Below are 15,453 nucleotides of genomic sequence, written 5' to 3' on the forward strand. Positions count from 1 at the left end.
GGAAGAAGGGTGAGCAGAAGTTGCAACAGAAAAATGTCCCTGTGTGAAGTTCCTTCTAGTATTTATGTGTGCTACCTAGAGGTGAATATAGTTGATAGTGCCTTCATTTATTGCTGTATTTAATTTAAGGACCCCTGGAAACTCTTGAATTATCATTTCCTGCCGGGGGGTAGTATCAATACATTTGTTAAAACCAAAAAACCCTAATTTTTAAATATCTTTCGTTTATATTTGTTTAAAATATGTGCAGAAATCTGATTAGTCTAACTAGAACGTTATCTTTGAGACCTGATTCTGTTTTTAAGAGCCCAAGTCATTGTCCTTGTCCCTTTGGGGATATTTGCTTTTTCTGCTGTTAAGCCTTAAACTTGATCTTGGTCCTGTTTTTTGGGAGGATTTGGTGGGTTCCCGTTTCCTGTTTCCACATTCATTTGGTCAAATTTTTTTTTTTACTCTTCAACAGTATTGGGTAAGTTGTTATTCTAGCGGCCCCTTGTGTGTCGCTTATCACATACTTATTTGACTTTTGTGTTAATAATTGTTTTAACGCCTTTGTTTGTGGGCATGTCCTGAGTATGGTACTCTCCCAAGGCCCTTAGCGGTGAGTCGCGGAACGGGCTTTGAGGACCTGCAGGGGAGATGGCCCTCCCCGGGGGGGCGGGGCCAGTTGCGGGCGTCACGGGGCAGCTCCGCCCCTCCCGCCGAGACGCGGGCGCTGGTGGCGCCATCTTTCCCGGCTACGGGAGGGGTCACAGGTCAGTGCCATCTTTGCGCGAGTGAGGAGCGAGTGAGGAGGGCGAGGTGAGTGATCAAACCCGGCCGACGCCTTCAAGTCCCGACGGGTACGAGCAGCAGGAGTGGGTTGGCTCGTGAAACGGAAGGGTGGGGGGCCTGATGGCTGCCGGAGATGCAGCTGGGGGAGGGGAGCTGTCGAGGGGAATGGGGAGGGGGCGGAACCTCCGGGTACCGCTGGTGTGAGAGGACCCCTGCGGCCTAAGGGGCGGTGTTCCTTTGGTCCCCAAACCTCATCTTTCTCACTGGGCTCCTTCGTGCTGTGCCGGTGCCCCAGTTTGAAAAGAAATGCAAAATTTCTTTGTCTCTTTATTCTTCCTGGAAAGTGTAATAATTCGGAAAACCTGTGATGTTTCATAGGCGTGAGCTGTCCCGGAGGGAAGGTGAGGATGTAGGGTTTCTTAGGGCCGCCAGAAAGGGAGCAGGAGTAATAGGTCAGAGTATGGGAAGGTAGGGCACTGGCTCTAGGACTGTCGTCACGGTGTCTCCATCCTGGTTGAAGTGTTTTCTTCTTTTCTTTCCAGGTGCCTTTTCCTCGGGGCAGCCCAGGATTCTCCAAGAGGACAATGGATTCTGGAACTCGCCCAGTTGGTAGCTGTAGCAGCCCTGCAGGGCTGTCACGGGAATACAAACTAGTGATGCTGGGTGCCGGCGGTGTAGGGAAAAGCGGTAGGTGATGTTTTTCTTCCATTTTAAAAGAAGTTAGAATGAAAAATTCTTATAACAAATGCCCTCCACCCAAACCAACTGGGAGACTGGCTATTATGCAATATTGATACTTACAGTTCTTTCTGTGGGTGACCTTTGTGTGGATTTTAACTTTCCTTTCTTGGTTTAAAGCCATGACCATGCAGTTCATCAGCCACCGGTTTCCAGAAGATCATGATCCCACCATTGGTAAGTCAGATTATCACTTCGGTTTTCCAAATAAACCTCATAAAAGTGTCTTGGTGTCAATTTTTTCAAACAATTTTAAACCATTTATATTTTGAGCTTTTTTTGGTGTCTAATTCAGATTTATTTAATAAGAATATCATAGCAGTTGGTAAGCAAATGGATTTTTTTTTTCCTAGCTTAACTGTATATGTATATCAGCCATCTTAGTCTGTCTTTTATTGAGCATTAGTGGGACACTTTCTTTGTTATATTTTTATGGTTGGTATATTGTATTGCCAGGTTAAGGGAAAAATTTTAAGGCCACTTAACGAAGCCTTTTGCTATTATTTTTTCTAAGGGTCTGACTTGAGACTGACTCTGTAACTATGAGTCAGCTGGTTTGAACTTCCACAGAAGGAAGCAGAAAAACAAGTAGAGCCAGCCTGCTGAACTCTTACAACCCAGACATGCAGAGCCTGGACTTGTTCCACTAGAAGCCTTTCATTTACTTCCTTATACCTCAAGTTCATTACATAGCAAGGTCTTTCTTCATGTCTTTTCTAATCCTTAATGCTCTATTGTTAGTAAAACAGTGTTAGAGAGTAAAAAGTAATTTTGTTTTGCCTTTTTTTTTAAAACTGCTGTTCTATGTAAACACTAAGAATGTTACGATCATTCCTGAACCATAAGGAGGCAGGTTTGATTTTTAGGAGTTATAGCCCAGGATAGAAGAAAAATGGTGATGGGGATAGAGGAGGGCACAGAATACCTGCCATATTACTTGTATTTTCAGGATGTGACACTTTGTCATGATCCTGGGTCTCTAGGAAGGATTTCCATTGGGTCAGTCCTCTGCTGCTCTTTTTTCCACAGAGCCAGTGAGTGTTCTGTGCTAATCCATCTTTGGATGTGGTCATTTTATATAGTAGATGCTTCTGTGGCTTGGGGAAAATAGAAACAGTTCTTATTTTTTCATGTACTATATTAAATTTAGAACGTTGTTCAGGAATTCACACTATGGTGGGAATTCTAGGAAAAAAATTAATTTAGGGCCTAGGATAATTTACTTAGAACTACAGAAATATCTTTTCCTGGGACTTCCCTGGTGGTCCAGTGGTTAAGACGCTGTGCTTCCACTGCAGGGGGCACGGGTTCAATCTCTGGTCAGGGAACTAAGATCCCACATGCCATGCAGCGTGGCCAAAAAAAAAAAGAAGTATCTTTTCCTTTCTTCAAAGTAAAACCTGGGAATTCCCTGGTGGTCCAGTGGTTAGGACTCAGTGCTCTCACTGCCAGGGGCCTGGGTTCAGTCCCTGGTCAGGGAACTAAGATCCCACAAGCCGCATGGCGTGGCCAAAATAAAAAAAATTTTTTTTAATAAAATTTAAAAAAATAATAAAGTAAAACCCATATCCTTGTCCCCTGAAAAGTTACTTTTTTTAATCAGTTGATTTTTTTTTCCCCAGTCAACTGCTTTTCTGACAATATTATCTGATTTCAACAACAAATACTTTCATCTCTTGAGTTCCTGTTATGTGCCAAGCACTGTGTTAGGCCCTGGGGGTACAGTAATGAGCAAAAAGATATGGGGTCTGCTGTCATTGAGTTTACAGTTTAGTGCAGTTTTGTTTCAGACTTTGGCTGCTAACTCTAAGAAGAAAAACTTTATATTGTAACCAGTACACATATAAGTATATGTTTGCACATATGTATATGTAATTAAAATATCATGAAACTATATTTACCTCACTAAGTGTGGTGCACTCTTGTATTTCCTCTTTCGTTTTAGATTTCTGCTTGTTTATTTTAATGCTGGTCCCAACCCATTAAATTCATCCACAATTCGCAAATACTAACGGATCATGCGTGACCTGTAGTTTGAGAATCATTGATTTAGTACGCTCTTCATTTTTGAGGAAGAGTCAGAAGCAGGGGTTCAAGAAAAAATGTTTGAAGGAAATACGTAAGGATGTAAGCAGCAATTGTTTGAATGATGGAAATACTGAGTGAGGTTTTTCTCTTCTTTTTTACTTTGCTGTATTTTCCAAGGTTACCGTAAGAATACATAAAGAAATGTGCTCTCATAAAGGAGAAATTATGACAATATGGATTCTTTAGAAAATAGTAAACTCTGGTTTTTGCTTTTCCTATAATATTAAAAATGAGGAGAACTATAGCATATGGTTAAGTACATAAGGCTTTTGAGTCAAGCAGCCCTTGGATTCAATTCTGGCTATATCATTAATGAACTTTGTAACATGGGGAATACATTTAATGTTTTAGAGTTTAATTTTCTTTACCTGTAAAATGGAGGTAATAATACCTACCTCACTGAATTATTGTCACTGTTGAATGAGCTAACATATATAAATCACTTAGTGTAATGCCTGGCGTCTAATAACTATTTAGTAAATGGTAAAGTTACTTTTCTGGCCTAACATTTTTCAAAAAGACAATCTCTCAACTCTTTTAGAATTGTAGGTGAAGTCTAATAAGCTTTAGCTATGAATAAACTTATGTCATGGTTTATGTGGGAAAAAAGAAATCAGTTGAAGACCCAATTTACATATCTCAATGGAATTAGGAGCTTCCTGAGAACATTTGGGCACTTAAATGTGTAATCTACTTCTCCATAAGATGAATTTCAAAATAAGGTTACATATTCCTGCATTTATGGGTTTATAGTACCACTTTTCTTCCCTTCTGTAGAAGATGCTTATAAAATCCGGATCCGTATTGATGATGAGCCTGCCAATCTGGACATTTTGGATACGGCTGGACAGGTATTAAATCCCAAAATGCTATGAGTAAAGGCCTTTTTGTGCTAGTAAAGGGGAGGGGAAGACTTATGCAGAGAAGATCATTAGTTCATCTCTTTTAATTTTTCATGCACTCTGACTCAGGATAGCAGGTAACCAACATCTCTCTTTAATCTGAAATAAATAGCTAAAGTGTATATAGTTCCAGGTTGCATCAATACACTAATAATCCTTGTTTCCCTCTAGGCAGAGTTTACAGCCATGCGGGATCAGTATATGAGGGCAGGAGAAGGGTTTATCATCTGTTATTCTATCACCGATCGTCGAAGTTTCCATGAAGTTCGGGAGTTTAAACAGCTTATTTATCGAGTTCGACGTACTGATGATACCCCTGTGGTTCTTGTGGGAAACAAGTCTGACCTAAAGCAGCTAAGACAGGTGAGGATAGACTAGAAAATGCTATGTGTAGTCTTGTGGGATTAGTCATTTGTGTTTCTCTGTTTATAAATTTCTTTGCCTTAAAAAGAAAATTTTAAATTAGCTTCTCCCTAGCCTGGAAAACTTCCCTATATCTACTAATGTGCTCTTATTTTGGGTAAAATCTGGATTTTAGGAATCAGTTTACAGGACAAAATCCACAGGATAATAATCAGATGACAAATAGAATACACATTAAGTGAAGGATCATGGGATTTTCATTTTCTAAAACCTCAGAAGTAAATCTCTTTATGTTGCAAAAAGAGAAACTTAGGCTTCAAGGTATACTCCCTGATGGTGAGGATTATGAGCCGTGGAAAGGGAGAATAAGAGAAATTGTAGAGGATTTTAGAATAAATGATACCCTTCAAGTTAGCAACAATATTTAAAATTTTGCTGTTTGGTATAGAGTTGAAGGAGTGGTGAAAGGGGCACATTTATCACTACCAGTGAAAGCAACGAATGGTACAAACTTTTTAGAAGTAGTTTGACAGTAGTTAAATTCATAATGCTTCTCAGTTAATTCCTGTTTGAAATAATTTATTCAGGGATTTATATATGAAATGTTCATTGCCAGTCTATTTATGGTAGCAAAAAATGAGAATAAGTCTAAATGTCCAAAAGTAGGAGAAATTATGGAATATCCATAATTGGATATATTGATTTCAGGTTCCTTATGGTTTTCAGTATTGTAGTTTAAATATACCTCTCTTTGCCTTGTGATTTACATTCTTGAAATGAAAAGTATGAAGAAAATTAAGATTGTATATTTGATATCTATAACTATTCCCTGTTCCAAAAAGTTATCTTTAAAATAGACTAGAAATAGAATCACACAATTTGAAAGCAGAAGGAATTAGAAGTCATGTAATCCAGCCTCCCAACATTACAAATATCACTCTGCTCTGCTTGGACCTTTCCAGAGTTGAGGTGCTCTCTTTCTGTTAAGGTAACCCCTTCACTTTTTGGGGCAGTTGTGATTCTTTTCCGCTGTTAACCACTATAAATTTTCTCATGTTTACATTTTTAAAGGTCACCAAGGAAGAAGGATTGGCTTTGGCCCGAGAATTCAGCTGCCCCTTTTTTGAGACATCTGCTGCATACCGCTACTACATTGACGATGTATTCCATGCCCTTGTACGGGAGATACGTAGGAAAGAAAAGGAGGCAGTACTGGCCATGGAGAAAAAATCTAAACCCAAAAACAGTGTATGGAAGAGGCTAAAATCACCGTTCCGGAAGAAGAAAGATTCAGTAACTTGAAGGGAAGATGTGAAATGTTTTTCTGTGAACTGCAGTGCTTAATCAGAGCAGTCCAGTAACCTGCATTAGTGAGCATGGTGCTTGTAATTTCTCCTGTTATGACCGTTATTTTAAAAATAACTGATGAAGGGGACATGCCCACTAGGAGTTTTCAATGATGTGGTATTTAAAATATTGTTTCTTAGCTAATTCTGGTTTTATTAAACCAGTGGAGCACTGTCTACTTTTAAATTGTCACATTAGAATTTGATTTACCAATGTTTTGGGTTCTGTTGCTGATATTAATTAATGTAAATTTTTTATACCCGGGGGAATACGCATACCATACGTGTTTGACTAAGCTCACAAGAGGAATTTTTTGCCATGCACTATTCTGCATTCTCTTTCAACTGCAATTTCCTGGGACTGTCCCAGGGAAGGACTTCAGTCTTTTCTGTTCATGCTGTGCTTCCTGGAGACAGAACAAAAATCATCGGGAAATCAGTTCTAAAGAGATCGGTGCTGAAGTTCAGCAAATAGCTGTGGAACTGACTCCTGTTGCAGATTATGGAGTGATGAGATTGGGGAAATCAGGCTGTATGTTTTTGCAGGAGCTTGGCTAGAAAAAGTTAGGATCAGAACAGTGCTCCTCAGAGGAGCCTGTCTTTTCTAAGAAGTACACATTTGACCCAAATGCACTGGGATGGATGAGAGCAAACAGAAACATATAAAATATCATGAAGCTTTCTCCTACAGGGTTATTTTACTCTTCCTTTCAGGGTTTTGCCCTTCTTTACCTTCAAAGGTAAACATTTTGGGAACCATTACTGGGTTACTAAACTGTTGTTTAATCTAAGTCCTTGGTTGGGACAGCCATTGCCTTGTACAGGTTTATTTTTTCCCCAGAGATGCACACACCAATACATTTACATTAATTGCTTCCTAGTGCTTTCCCTTAGCTTCCCTGTGCTCTCTAGAAGAGCTAGGCCTGGCAGAATGTTTTTTAGGCCCTTCGTCAGACTGACTGCATTTTCCATACAGAAGAGACATCAGGAGTTAGTAAAATTGTATTTGTGCCTCCTTGACATAGACAATCACTAGACTCAGTGTTCTAAGAAAGCCTGTGGCATTTCTGTGTAATGAGCCAGTCTTGAAGCTTTAAAATTCCCATATGTTGAGTTTCTCATTGAAGATTTCTTTACAAGGACCTTGCTAAGTTCACCTCAGGGTTTTGCCTGAGCCTTGACAAAGCTTAGCCTAAGACAGTACCACTTTGATAACTGCATAGTTGAGAAACTATACTATCTTCTTGGGAAGAATCAGCTTTAAATATTGGTGGTGAGTTCTTTCTTTTAGAATCAGGATTATTTTGATACCTGAACTTGTTATGTGTGGAGATTAAGCACAAAAGTGCTAAGAGTAATGTAGCATATGTTGAACAGTAAATGTCACTGAAGCAGTGTTTGTGACCACTTTAAACTCTAAGAACATGACTTTGTGTAGCATCTCTTAAAAAGTGCACAGCTCAATTCACTGTTTTCCGTTTTTATTACAGTCAGGACAGGGTTGTTGTATTTTTCCTTCCAATCAATGGTATGTGTTCTAGGTTTAAAGGAAAGTGATGGTTGTAACTTTTTTAGCTGAGTAGTGATCCCTTTTGAAACTCCTGAAATGTTTTTGCTACCAAATAAATCATGGTTTATGGTACTCAAGCCATCCAAAACTGAAAGATGCAGAATTTGAATCTATGCAGGACAAAAATCTTACAGGAACCATAGCACTTTGGAGAAGTGTGACGTTAGAAAAGAAGTACAGTGCAATTCTATTTTAACAGTATTTCACCACGTTTAAACTAGCTTAGAGCCTGTTAGGTTTAATGCCTTAGCTTCTCATTACTAATAACCTAGGGAATTGTTATTAGCATCAAGCAAGAAGTTGACAGCTATGTAATTATATCTATAAGACAGGAGGGAGTTTGTAATGTATATAAGAAAAATAACAAGTGGGTGTTTTTAAGACTATCACTGTCATATATTTGATCATTGGGTTACTTAGCCCATCAATTAGTATTGAGAATTCTATTCATGGTGCTAAATAGTTTGAGGGGTATAATATGTGTAAGCCATAGCTCTATTCTTAGTGATTGTATAGTGTAAATAATTTATAAGCTCTAAATAGTCAGCTTTATCTAATTTGAGGGCATTAAAATCAATTACTGCCTGGAACTTTGAGGAGAGAAAAATTCAGGGACAAGTTGAAAAGCACTGGAACTGTTCATGTCCATACCAGATTGGTAAGTTACAAAATTTGGAAGCTGGTGTCTAGAATTAACTGTTTAGAATTCCAAAAGAGATATATGTTTTAACTTTGTGATATATTAGCAAGAATTGGTCTACTGTAATGTTTGGGGAGGAGAGGGGAGAGAAAAGTTTTTCACTTATGCACTTGTATATGATGACAGTTTGTATGACACAATACAAAACTTTTAAACAACTTATTGGGCCTTTCCTTTACTTACCTATGTATGGGTAGAAATGTCTGGAATCGTTACACAAGGGTCATTTTAAGAAAAAACTTAGTACCTTGAGATTTTATATTCTGGAAAATATTGATTCAAAAAAATTTGAGTGCCCACCGTATATAGAACACCTGTGTCAAGTGCTCGGGAGCATGCCACGGAATGCCCCTTTGTCCAGAGATTACCTCAGTGCTTGCCTAGGTCAAGGGGTGGGTGGGAGGTGGAGGTGCTGCCGTCCAACTGTGGAAGAGTCTCCCCCATGTGACAGTGAGCTGGGGTCCTGGCACTAGGCACCACCTGGCTCTGATTCCTGACCCTAAAGCACTGCCCACTGTCCTGGAGCCAGCAGATGGATGACACTTGGTATTTGGCCATGCCATTGGAGGACTTAGGTCGCAGAGTGAACTGCTGCTTCCAGGGCAGGTGCCGGAGAGACCCCACTGATACCCCAGCATCTCTGGGGAGAGGCGAAGGGACAAGGCAAAATTTTAAAAAAAGAGCCTACCTCTTTGGTGGGCAGACGGGAAAAACATGTTGAAAGTGGTAGTGCGTTTGCCCACCTGATCAAGGGTTAACTAAAGTTGTTTCAAGTATGTAAACTAAATGTGAGAGAATGAGGAATAATTTTTTATGTGAAGGTCGTTGCTTTTATCTCCACTACTCTAAATGGGCATCAGTGTTGGTAGAGAGGACTTAGTTTGGACATTAAGGGAATATATTTTTGTGTCCTCATGATTTAACATTTATTGAGTAGGTCAGTAACTGTCAGTGTGTCCACTATTAAAATGGGTAATGGAAGAGGAGCATTCCATGTTCTAATGTAACCTCTGTTAGGATAGACAGTGGAATTACAGTCAAAGTATTTATGGACACTTATGTGCACTAAGCATTGTTTGCTTTAAGAGCTGTGAGGGATTCAGAGGGCTGTAAAATATCCCTGCTCTGGATTAAATTTGCATATACAAAACAACTGGAGATCAATCTTAAAGTAACAAATGAGGTGCTTCAAAGTCAGAGTGTTACAAGGATTCAAAGAAGGAAGGAATTAACATAGCTCGGGCAGATCAGTGGAGCCGACTCTTCAAGAGTGCATGGGAGAGGAGGCAAAATTGAGGAGAGATTGAATTTGACCTGAATAGAATAATGAAGAGATAAGATCAGAGATGTAATTTCTGAAATTCCTCATTCCCCGTATGTATTGCTTATTTTCTTTAAAAAAAAAAATTGCTTATACGAGTTTAGTACGCCATTGACAAATAATTGGCAGTGTTGCACTTTTTCCAAAGTCAGTCTTGAGAGGGGTGAGACAAATTTGAAGTCTTATTTTTAAGAGTCCTTGTTAACTTTGACAAACACTTGGCTTTAAAAGATGGCTTAGGGACTTCCCTGGTGGCGCAGTGGTTAAGAATCCTCCTGCCAAAAAAAAAAAAAAAAGAATCCACCTGCCAGTGCAGGGGACACGGGTTCGAGCCCTGGTCCAGGAAGATCCCATGTGCCGCAGAGCAACTAAGCCCGTGCGCCGCAACTACTGAGCCTGCGCTCTGGAGCCCGCCAGCCAGCGCCTAGAGCCCGTGCTCTGCAACAAGAGAAGCCACCACAATGAGAAGCCCGCTCATCACAACTAGAGAGCTGTTTTGTTTTTTCTCATTTTCTCACTTTAACCTCTGGAGATTTTGATTTCATAGATTTCTGATAGGACCCGGGAATCTATATTAAAACAAAAACCTCCCAGGATTCTGATTGCAGCCATGCAGCCATTCTTGGATTAGGAATCACTGAGCTTGATGATGTCAAAGTGTCTTGGTAGATCATTGGAGGACTGTTTAAAGCAGTGATGAGTTGTAGTTAACAGACGTGGCAAGTTGTGGCTCTATGTAGAATGGTGTGGGGATGGGGAGCAACTGGAAGTAAGCAACAAGAAGTCTGCTCTAGTAGTTCATGAGTAAGGGAACAAGGGCTTTGGCTGTAGGGACAGGCAAGAAATATAAATTCATACCTTGTTATGAAGGAAGCCATTGGATAGCACAAAGTGTTGTTAGGTCTTAATGTTTGGGATATTTTGAAATATATATATATATATATATAAATATATATCAACTTTTAAAAAATTAATTAATTATTTTTGGCTGCATTGGGTCTTCGTTGCAGCGAGCGGGGGCTACACTTCGTTGCAGTGCGCGGGCTTCTCATTGCGGTGGCTTCTCTTGTTGCCGAGCACAGGCTCTAGGCGCGCGGGCTTCAGTAGTTGTGGCTCGCGGGCTCTAGAGCGCAGGCTCAGTAGTTGTGGCGCACGGGCTTAGTTGCTCCGCGGCATGTGGGATCTTCCCGGACCAGGGCTCAAACCCGCGTCCCCTGCATTGGCAGGTGGATTCTTAACCACTGCGCCACCAGGGAAGTCCCTCCAATCAACTTTTAAATATGAGTTGGCCTTGAGACAAAATTACTGAAATATTTTAGCTTTGTCTGATAGTCCTTGCTTTAAAAAAAAAGAAAAAAACATGATGAGCAGCTTTTGGTTCAGTGTGTACATTCCCCAGCACACATGATTATATCATGAAGTCACCCAGTTTTTTGAACAAAAGCTGCTGGGGTGGGGACATGTGTCATTTCCTGCCCTTCCCAGAGCTGGTTATTACTAGAGTTTATTACAGTTTGCTCTGAGCCAGGAGAAAATCTTTAACTCCAGAAATATCCCCCACCAGATACTCTTCTTATTTTCCTTGCAGAGGAGTGTGTAGGTGAGAGAGTGGAGGCAGAGAAACTTATGGTTTATATGAAGGTGAGTCTAACTATGTACTCAAATACGGTGCAATCGACATAAAATCTCTGCTGGCCTGGAAGGCATGCATGCACATACAATTTAGTCAGAAATAACTTGCAAAGTCCCACCCAAAACACTGAGGCTATTCTTACTTTCATATCCTTAGACTCCTCAAGAGAGTATGTGGGTCTGGTTGCAGCTAATATACATTCACCGCCACCACCAAAAAAACAACTCTAGACCAAACTTCTTTTGAAACTCTGACTCAGAGTAAATAGGAAGAAGAGGCAAAGGCTTTTTCTGTTTGCTTTAGGTCTGCTTCCTAGACAGTATTTTGTTCACTGCCTGTCTGCCTTTATTTGACAAACCTTTACTGAGTGCCTACTGAATGCCGAGGCTTCGTGTTGGGTGTTGGGAATTCAACAGTGAATGAAAACAAGCATACAGCTCTTGGAGTCTCAGTTCTGTTCTTTGGGTGCCTCTAATTCTAAAATGCAAAATCTCCTGCGAGATTTGATCAAATCAGATGGTGGCAGAGTGAAAGGGGGTGGAGGACAAGCAGGAGTTTCAACTCCTTGGTAAACAATAATGTTTAAATGTTAACTTGGAAAAATGCCTGAGAAGAGGCTGATTTGGTGTGAGTGAATGTAAATCATGAAAATGTCCAGTTTTGTACAATAGTAGATGACCCTCTAAAACATTCTTGAGGACATTGGCATCAAGAGCATGAATACATTTAATTTGCATTAGTTCCCGTAGCCTCTGTTTGCATCTTTCTTTGAAGTCTCCACCAGTAGTTATGGTAGAAAAAAGAGGTTCTGGAGTCAGAGTGCACAGGGTGAATCTGAGCTGCATTGCTTGTAAGTGGTGGAACTTGGAACAAGTTGTTTAAACTCCTTGGACTTTTTTTTTTTAAATACATTTATTTATTTATTTATTTTTGGCCGCGTTGGGTCTTTGTTGCTACACGTGGGCTTTCTCTAGTTGCGGCAAGCAGGGGCTATTCTTCGTTGCGGTGCACAGGCTTCTCATTGCAGTGGCTTCTCTTGTTGCGGAGCACGGGCTCTAGGCGCGTGGGCTTCAGTAGCTGTGGCACACGGTGCTCAGTAGTTGTGGCTCGCAGGCTCTAGAGCGCAGGCTCAGTAGTTGTGGTGCATGGGCTTAGTTGCTCCTCAGCATGTGGGATCTTCCCGGACCAGGGCCCGAACCCGTGTCCCCTGCATTGGCAGGTGGATTCTTAACCACTGCGCCACCAGGGAAGCCCTTGAATTATTTAAAGAAGACTTCAAGCACTAGGCTGTTTGTCTTTTCAAACCACAAGGTATGGGGGATGGATGAGATTGGTAGGTGAGGCACTTGGTAGGTTGGCAACTCTTCTCAGAGAGTTTGTTACAAGATTACAGGAGAAAATACCTTGGAGTGAAAGGTACTATAGAAAACTATGTGGGAATTCCCTGGTGGTCCAGTGGTTAGGACTCCACACTTCCACTGCTGAGGGCCCAGGTTCAATCCCTGGTTGGGGATTTAAGATCCCACAAGCTGCACGGGGCAGCCAAAAAAAAAAACCAACTATGTGATGTTCTTCATTCATTGCCCACCCTGCATCAGTTCTTTCTTCCAAAGGAAATGTTTTACTCAAGAATCCCCCCATCTCCCATACTCAGTTCCAGGACAGTCCTAAATGGCCTAAAGATAATCCCATCCTCCTTGCCTGTGATTGGTTCAGAAATGACCATGTGACACATTTTGGACCAGCAAGATAAGAGGAAAGAATAGCTAGAGGCTTCTGGGAATGATTGACCTTATTTTTCTAGGAGAGGTCCTTTTCCCCCCCGGGGGGGTGCTTCTATAAATATCATAAAAGCCTTATGATTAAGCTAGCGTTGAATGTCAGAATGGCCCACAGAAAGAACCTGGGCCCCTCATAGTATTAGTGACGTTTTGCTGAGTCAACTCTGAAGCCTAACCTGCCTCTGGACTTCCAGTTAGGTGAACCGATCCATATTCTTAATGTTTAAGCCAATTTGAATTGGATTTCCTGTTAATTATAGCCAAAAACATCTTGAGTGCCAAGATACTCTTACCATCATTGTTATTATATTATCATGTTAGAAAAAAGTAATATGCAAAATTATATACATACTATGATTGGAATCATAAGGTAGTTCAAAGAAATTGGAAGGAGATATGCCCAAATTAATACTGTTTGCCTGTAGGTGGATTTTTTCCAGTTCCTATGAATTGTACTTTATTTTATGTGTTTTCTACAATGATCCTGAGTAATGTATCAGGGGAATAAATGTACAGGAAATAAGACTAAAGACAAAATGGTTGTTAAGGTTTTGGAATCTTGATTTTTTTTTCCTCTTCTCTGTTTTCCAGTGTTCTTATAATATGCTTATGATGTTAGTTTTGCAATTTAAAAATGTTTTATAGTTCCTTAACTGAAACTTTAAAAAGTTTTCAACTTTTTCTCTTGCTTCCTTTCTCTCTACTACTTGCGTGTACACACAGTGTTCCTTTTCTTTCGGGGCATTTCTCAGTTTGTGATTAAATATTTATTAGTGTGATTAATTGATTAATGCTTGTCTTCTTCTAAGCTCCTCAAATGCAGGACTCTTGCTCATCAATGTCTTGTATCCCCAGTACCTGGCATATGATAGAGACTCAATTAAAAAATATTTCTTGACTAATGAATAAATAAGAGAACAGAATCAGCCAGTCTCAGCATTGCTTTTGGAAGTATTTCCAATTAAAGGGGCAGACTAATTCTCAGCACTAAAAACCATCATCCCTCTCTCTGGTGGTTATGATCTTAAATATTACATTTTAAGAGGAAAACAGAAGGACTAGAAAAAGGACTCTCGGTCTGGAGCCTGGAATCTGCATTTTTTAACAAGTGTCCCAGATGATTCTGAATCAGGTGGTCTAAGACCACGCTTTGGAGAACATGCCCTAGAACATCCTATTGGAGTCTGAATGTTCACATCATTCATAGTCATCCAGCTTCCAAGAAAATCATGCTGATGTCACCGGGCCTATTTAATGTGAATCAGTCTTTATTCTGCACTTGTGTGGTGCATTAACAAATTCAACATACAAGATAGCATTACATATTGTAGGTTAGCGTTACAGCATTATGCAGTTTCACACAATTCATGTTACCTTTTTCGTTTTTTTCGTTTTTTTTTTTTTTTTTTTTTAGTTTGACATGTTTATTTTATTTTTGAGTTTCATTTTTACAAGAGAAGACACAAGGTAAAGAAAGACGACCACATCGGAGAAGGAGCACGGTGAGGGCAATGTCACTATCGTGGCCATAATAAAAGCCTTCCAAGAAAAAGGACTTGCATTATTCCCTCTCCTGAGCAAGCCGCCCCTGTCCCATGAGCCAGTTCTATCTGTTTTCACATCCAGAGCACCGCTCATAAACATGTACATCTTGGCTGTGCTCCACTGAGAAGAACTGAAGGAAGGGCTAACTCATAAAAGGGACTTGTTATTAAGAAAAACTCTTGTCTTCACAAAGGAATCAAGATATCAGCAGAGAAGGACTGACTCTTGGAAAATCAGAAGTGACCATTCCCTAACCTATTCCTGACCATGAGTGCCTTGTGCAAAAGCTAGAATGTGACTCTCTTGTCTTTTAACTGACTCTTAGGAGTAGGCATTCCTCCTCCACCTTTATCAGTTAGCTCTGGGAGGAACAAATGTGAAAGCCAAAGCCAGCTAAGAAACTTTGGGACAGCAAAGTCAAGGGCACGATGGATCAGGCCTGAGGTAGGAGGGAGGAACCCTGTACTGTCCGCCTCTTTGCCATTTTTCTGAGAAAGACACCGAGGCAGCTCCTCGGTAGCTACAGAACTACTGGTTCCTTCCCTGCCACCTCACCACCCACTGCTCAGTAGACCCAAAGAATGCAAGGAATAAAGCTACAAGGAAGTGGGGAAGAGAGGAGTTGGGTGAGGCTGTTTTCCCAGACTTATGTCAGGAGGAGCTACAGAGGCACACACAGCAGGGCAAAGACC

The 15,453-nt window shown here is 40.5% G+C and overlaps 1 protein-coding gene across 2 annotated transcripts; it reads left to right on the top strand.

Annotated features, from left to right (window-relative positions):
- The first annotated feature begins 662 nt into the window (after positions 1 to 662).
- On the top strand, positions 663 to 8,643 carry RIT1 (Ras like without CAAX 1). Of its 2 annotated transcripts, none has more exons than XM_061185913.1 (6): positions 663 to 842; positions 1,317 to 1,461; positions 1,633 to 1,689; positions 4,378 to 4,451; positions 4,674 to 4,865; positions 5,937 to 8,643. In XM_061185913.1, the coding sequence occupies exons 2-6, from the start codon at positions 1,359 to 1,361 to the stop codon at positions 6,165 to 6,167; spliced, it is 657 nt and encodes a 218-aa protein (XP_061041896.1). In that variant the 5' UTR covers positions 663 to 842; positions 1,317 to 1,358; the 3' UTR covers positions 6,168 to 8,643. The 2 variants fall into 2 exon arrangements, with proteins under 2 accessions (XP_061041896.1, XP_061041895.1); XM_061185912.1 differs by having other exon boundaries at positions 664 to 801.
- The last annotated feature ends 6,810 nt before the right edge of the window (positions 8,644 to 15,453 follow it).

Source organism: Eubalaena glacialis, chromosome 3 (genome assembly GCF_028564815.1).
Source record: "Eubalaena glacialis isolate mEubGla1 chromosome 3, mEubGla1.1.hap2.+ XY, whole genome shotgun sequence".
NCBI lineage: Eukaryota > Metazoa > Chordata > Mammalia > Artiodactyla > Balaenidae > Eubalaena > Eubalaena glacialis.

What these genes read in the sequence shown, in the direction of transcription:
- RIT1 (XM_061185913.1), top strand. Translation starts at nt 1,359, where the DNA reads ATGGATTCTGGAACTCGCCCAGTTGGTAGCTGTAGCAGCCCTGCAGGG. An exon ending in CGGCGGTGTAGGGAAAAGCG is followed by an intron (nt 1,462 to 1,632) that starts GTAGGTGATGTT and finishes CTTGGTTTAAAG; the next exon opens with CCATGACCATGCAGTTCATC. An exon ending in TTTTGGATACGGCTGGACAG is followed by an intron (nt 4,452 to 4,673) that starts GTATTAAATCCC and finishes GTTTCCCTCTAG; the next exon opens with GCAGAGTTTACAGCCATGCG.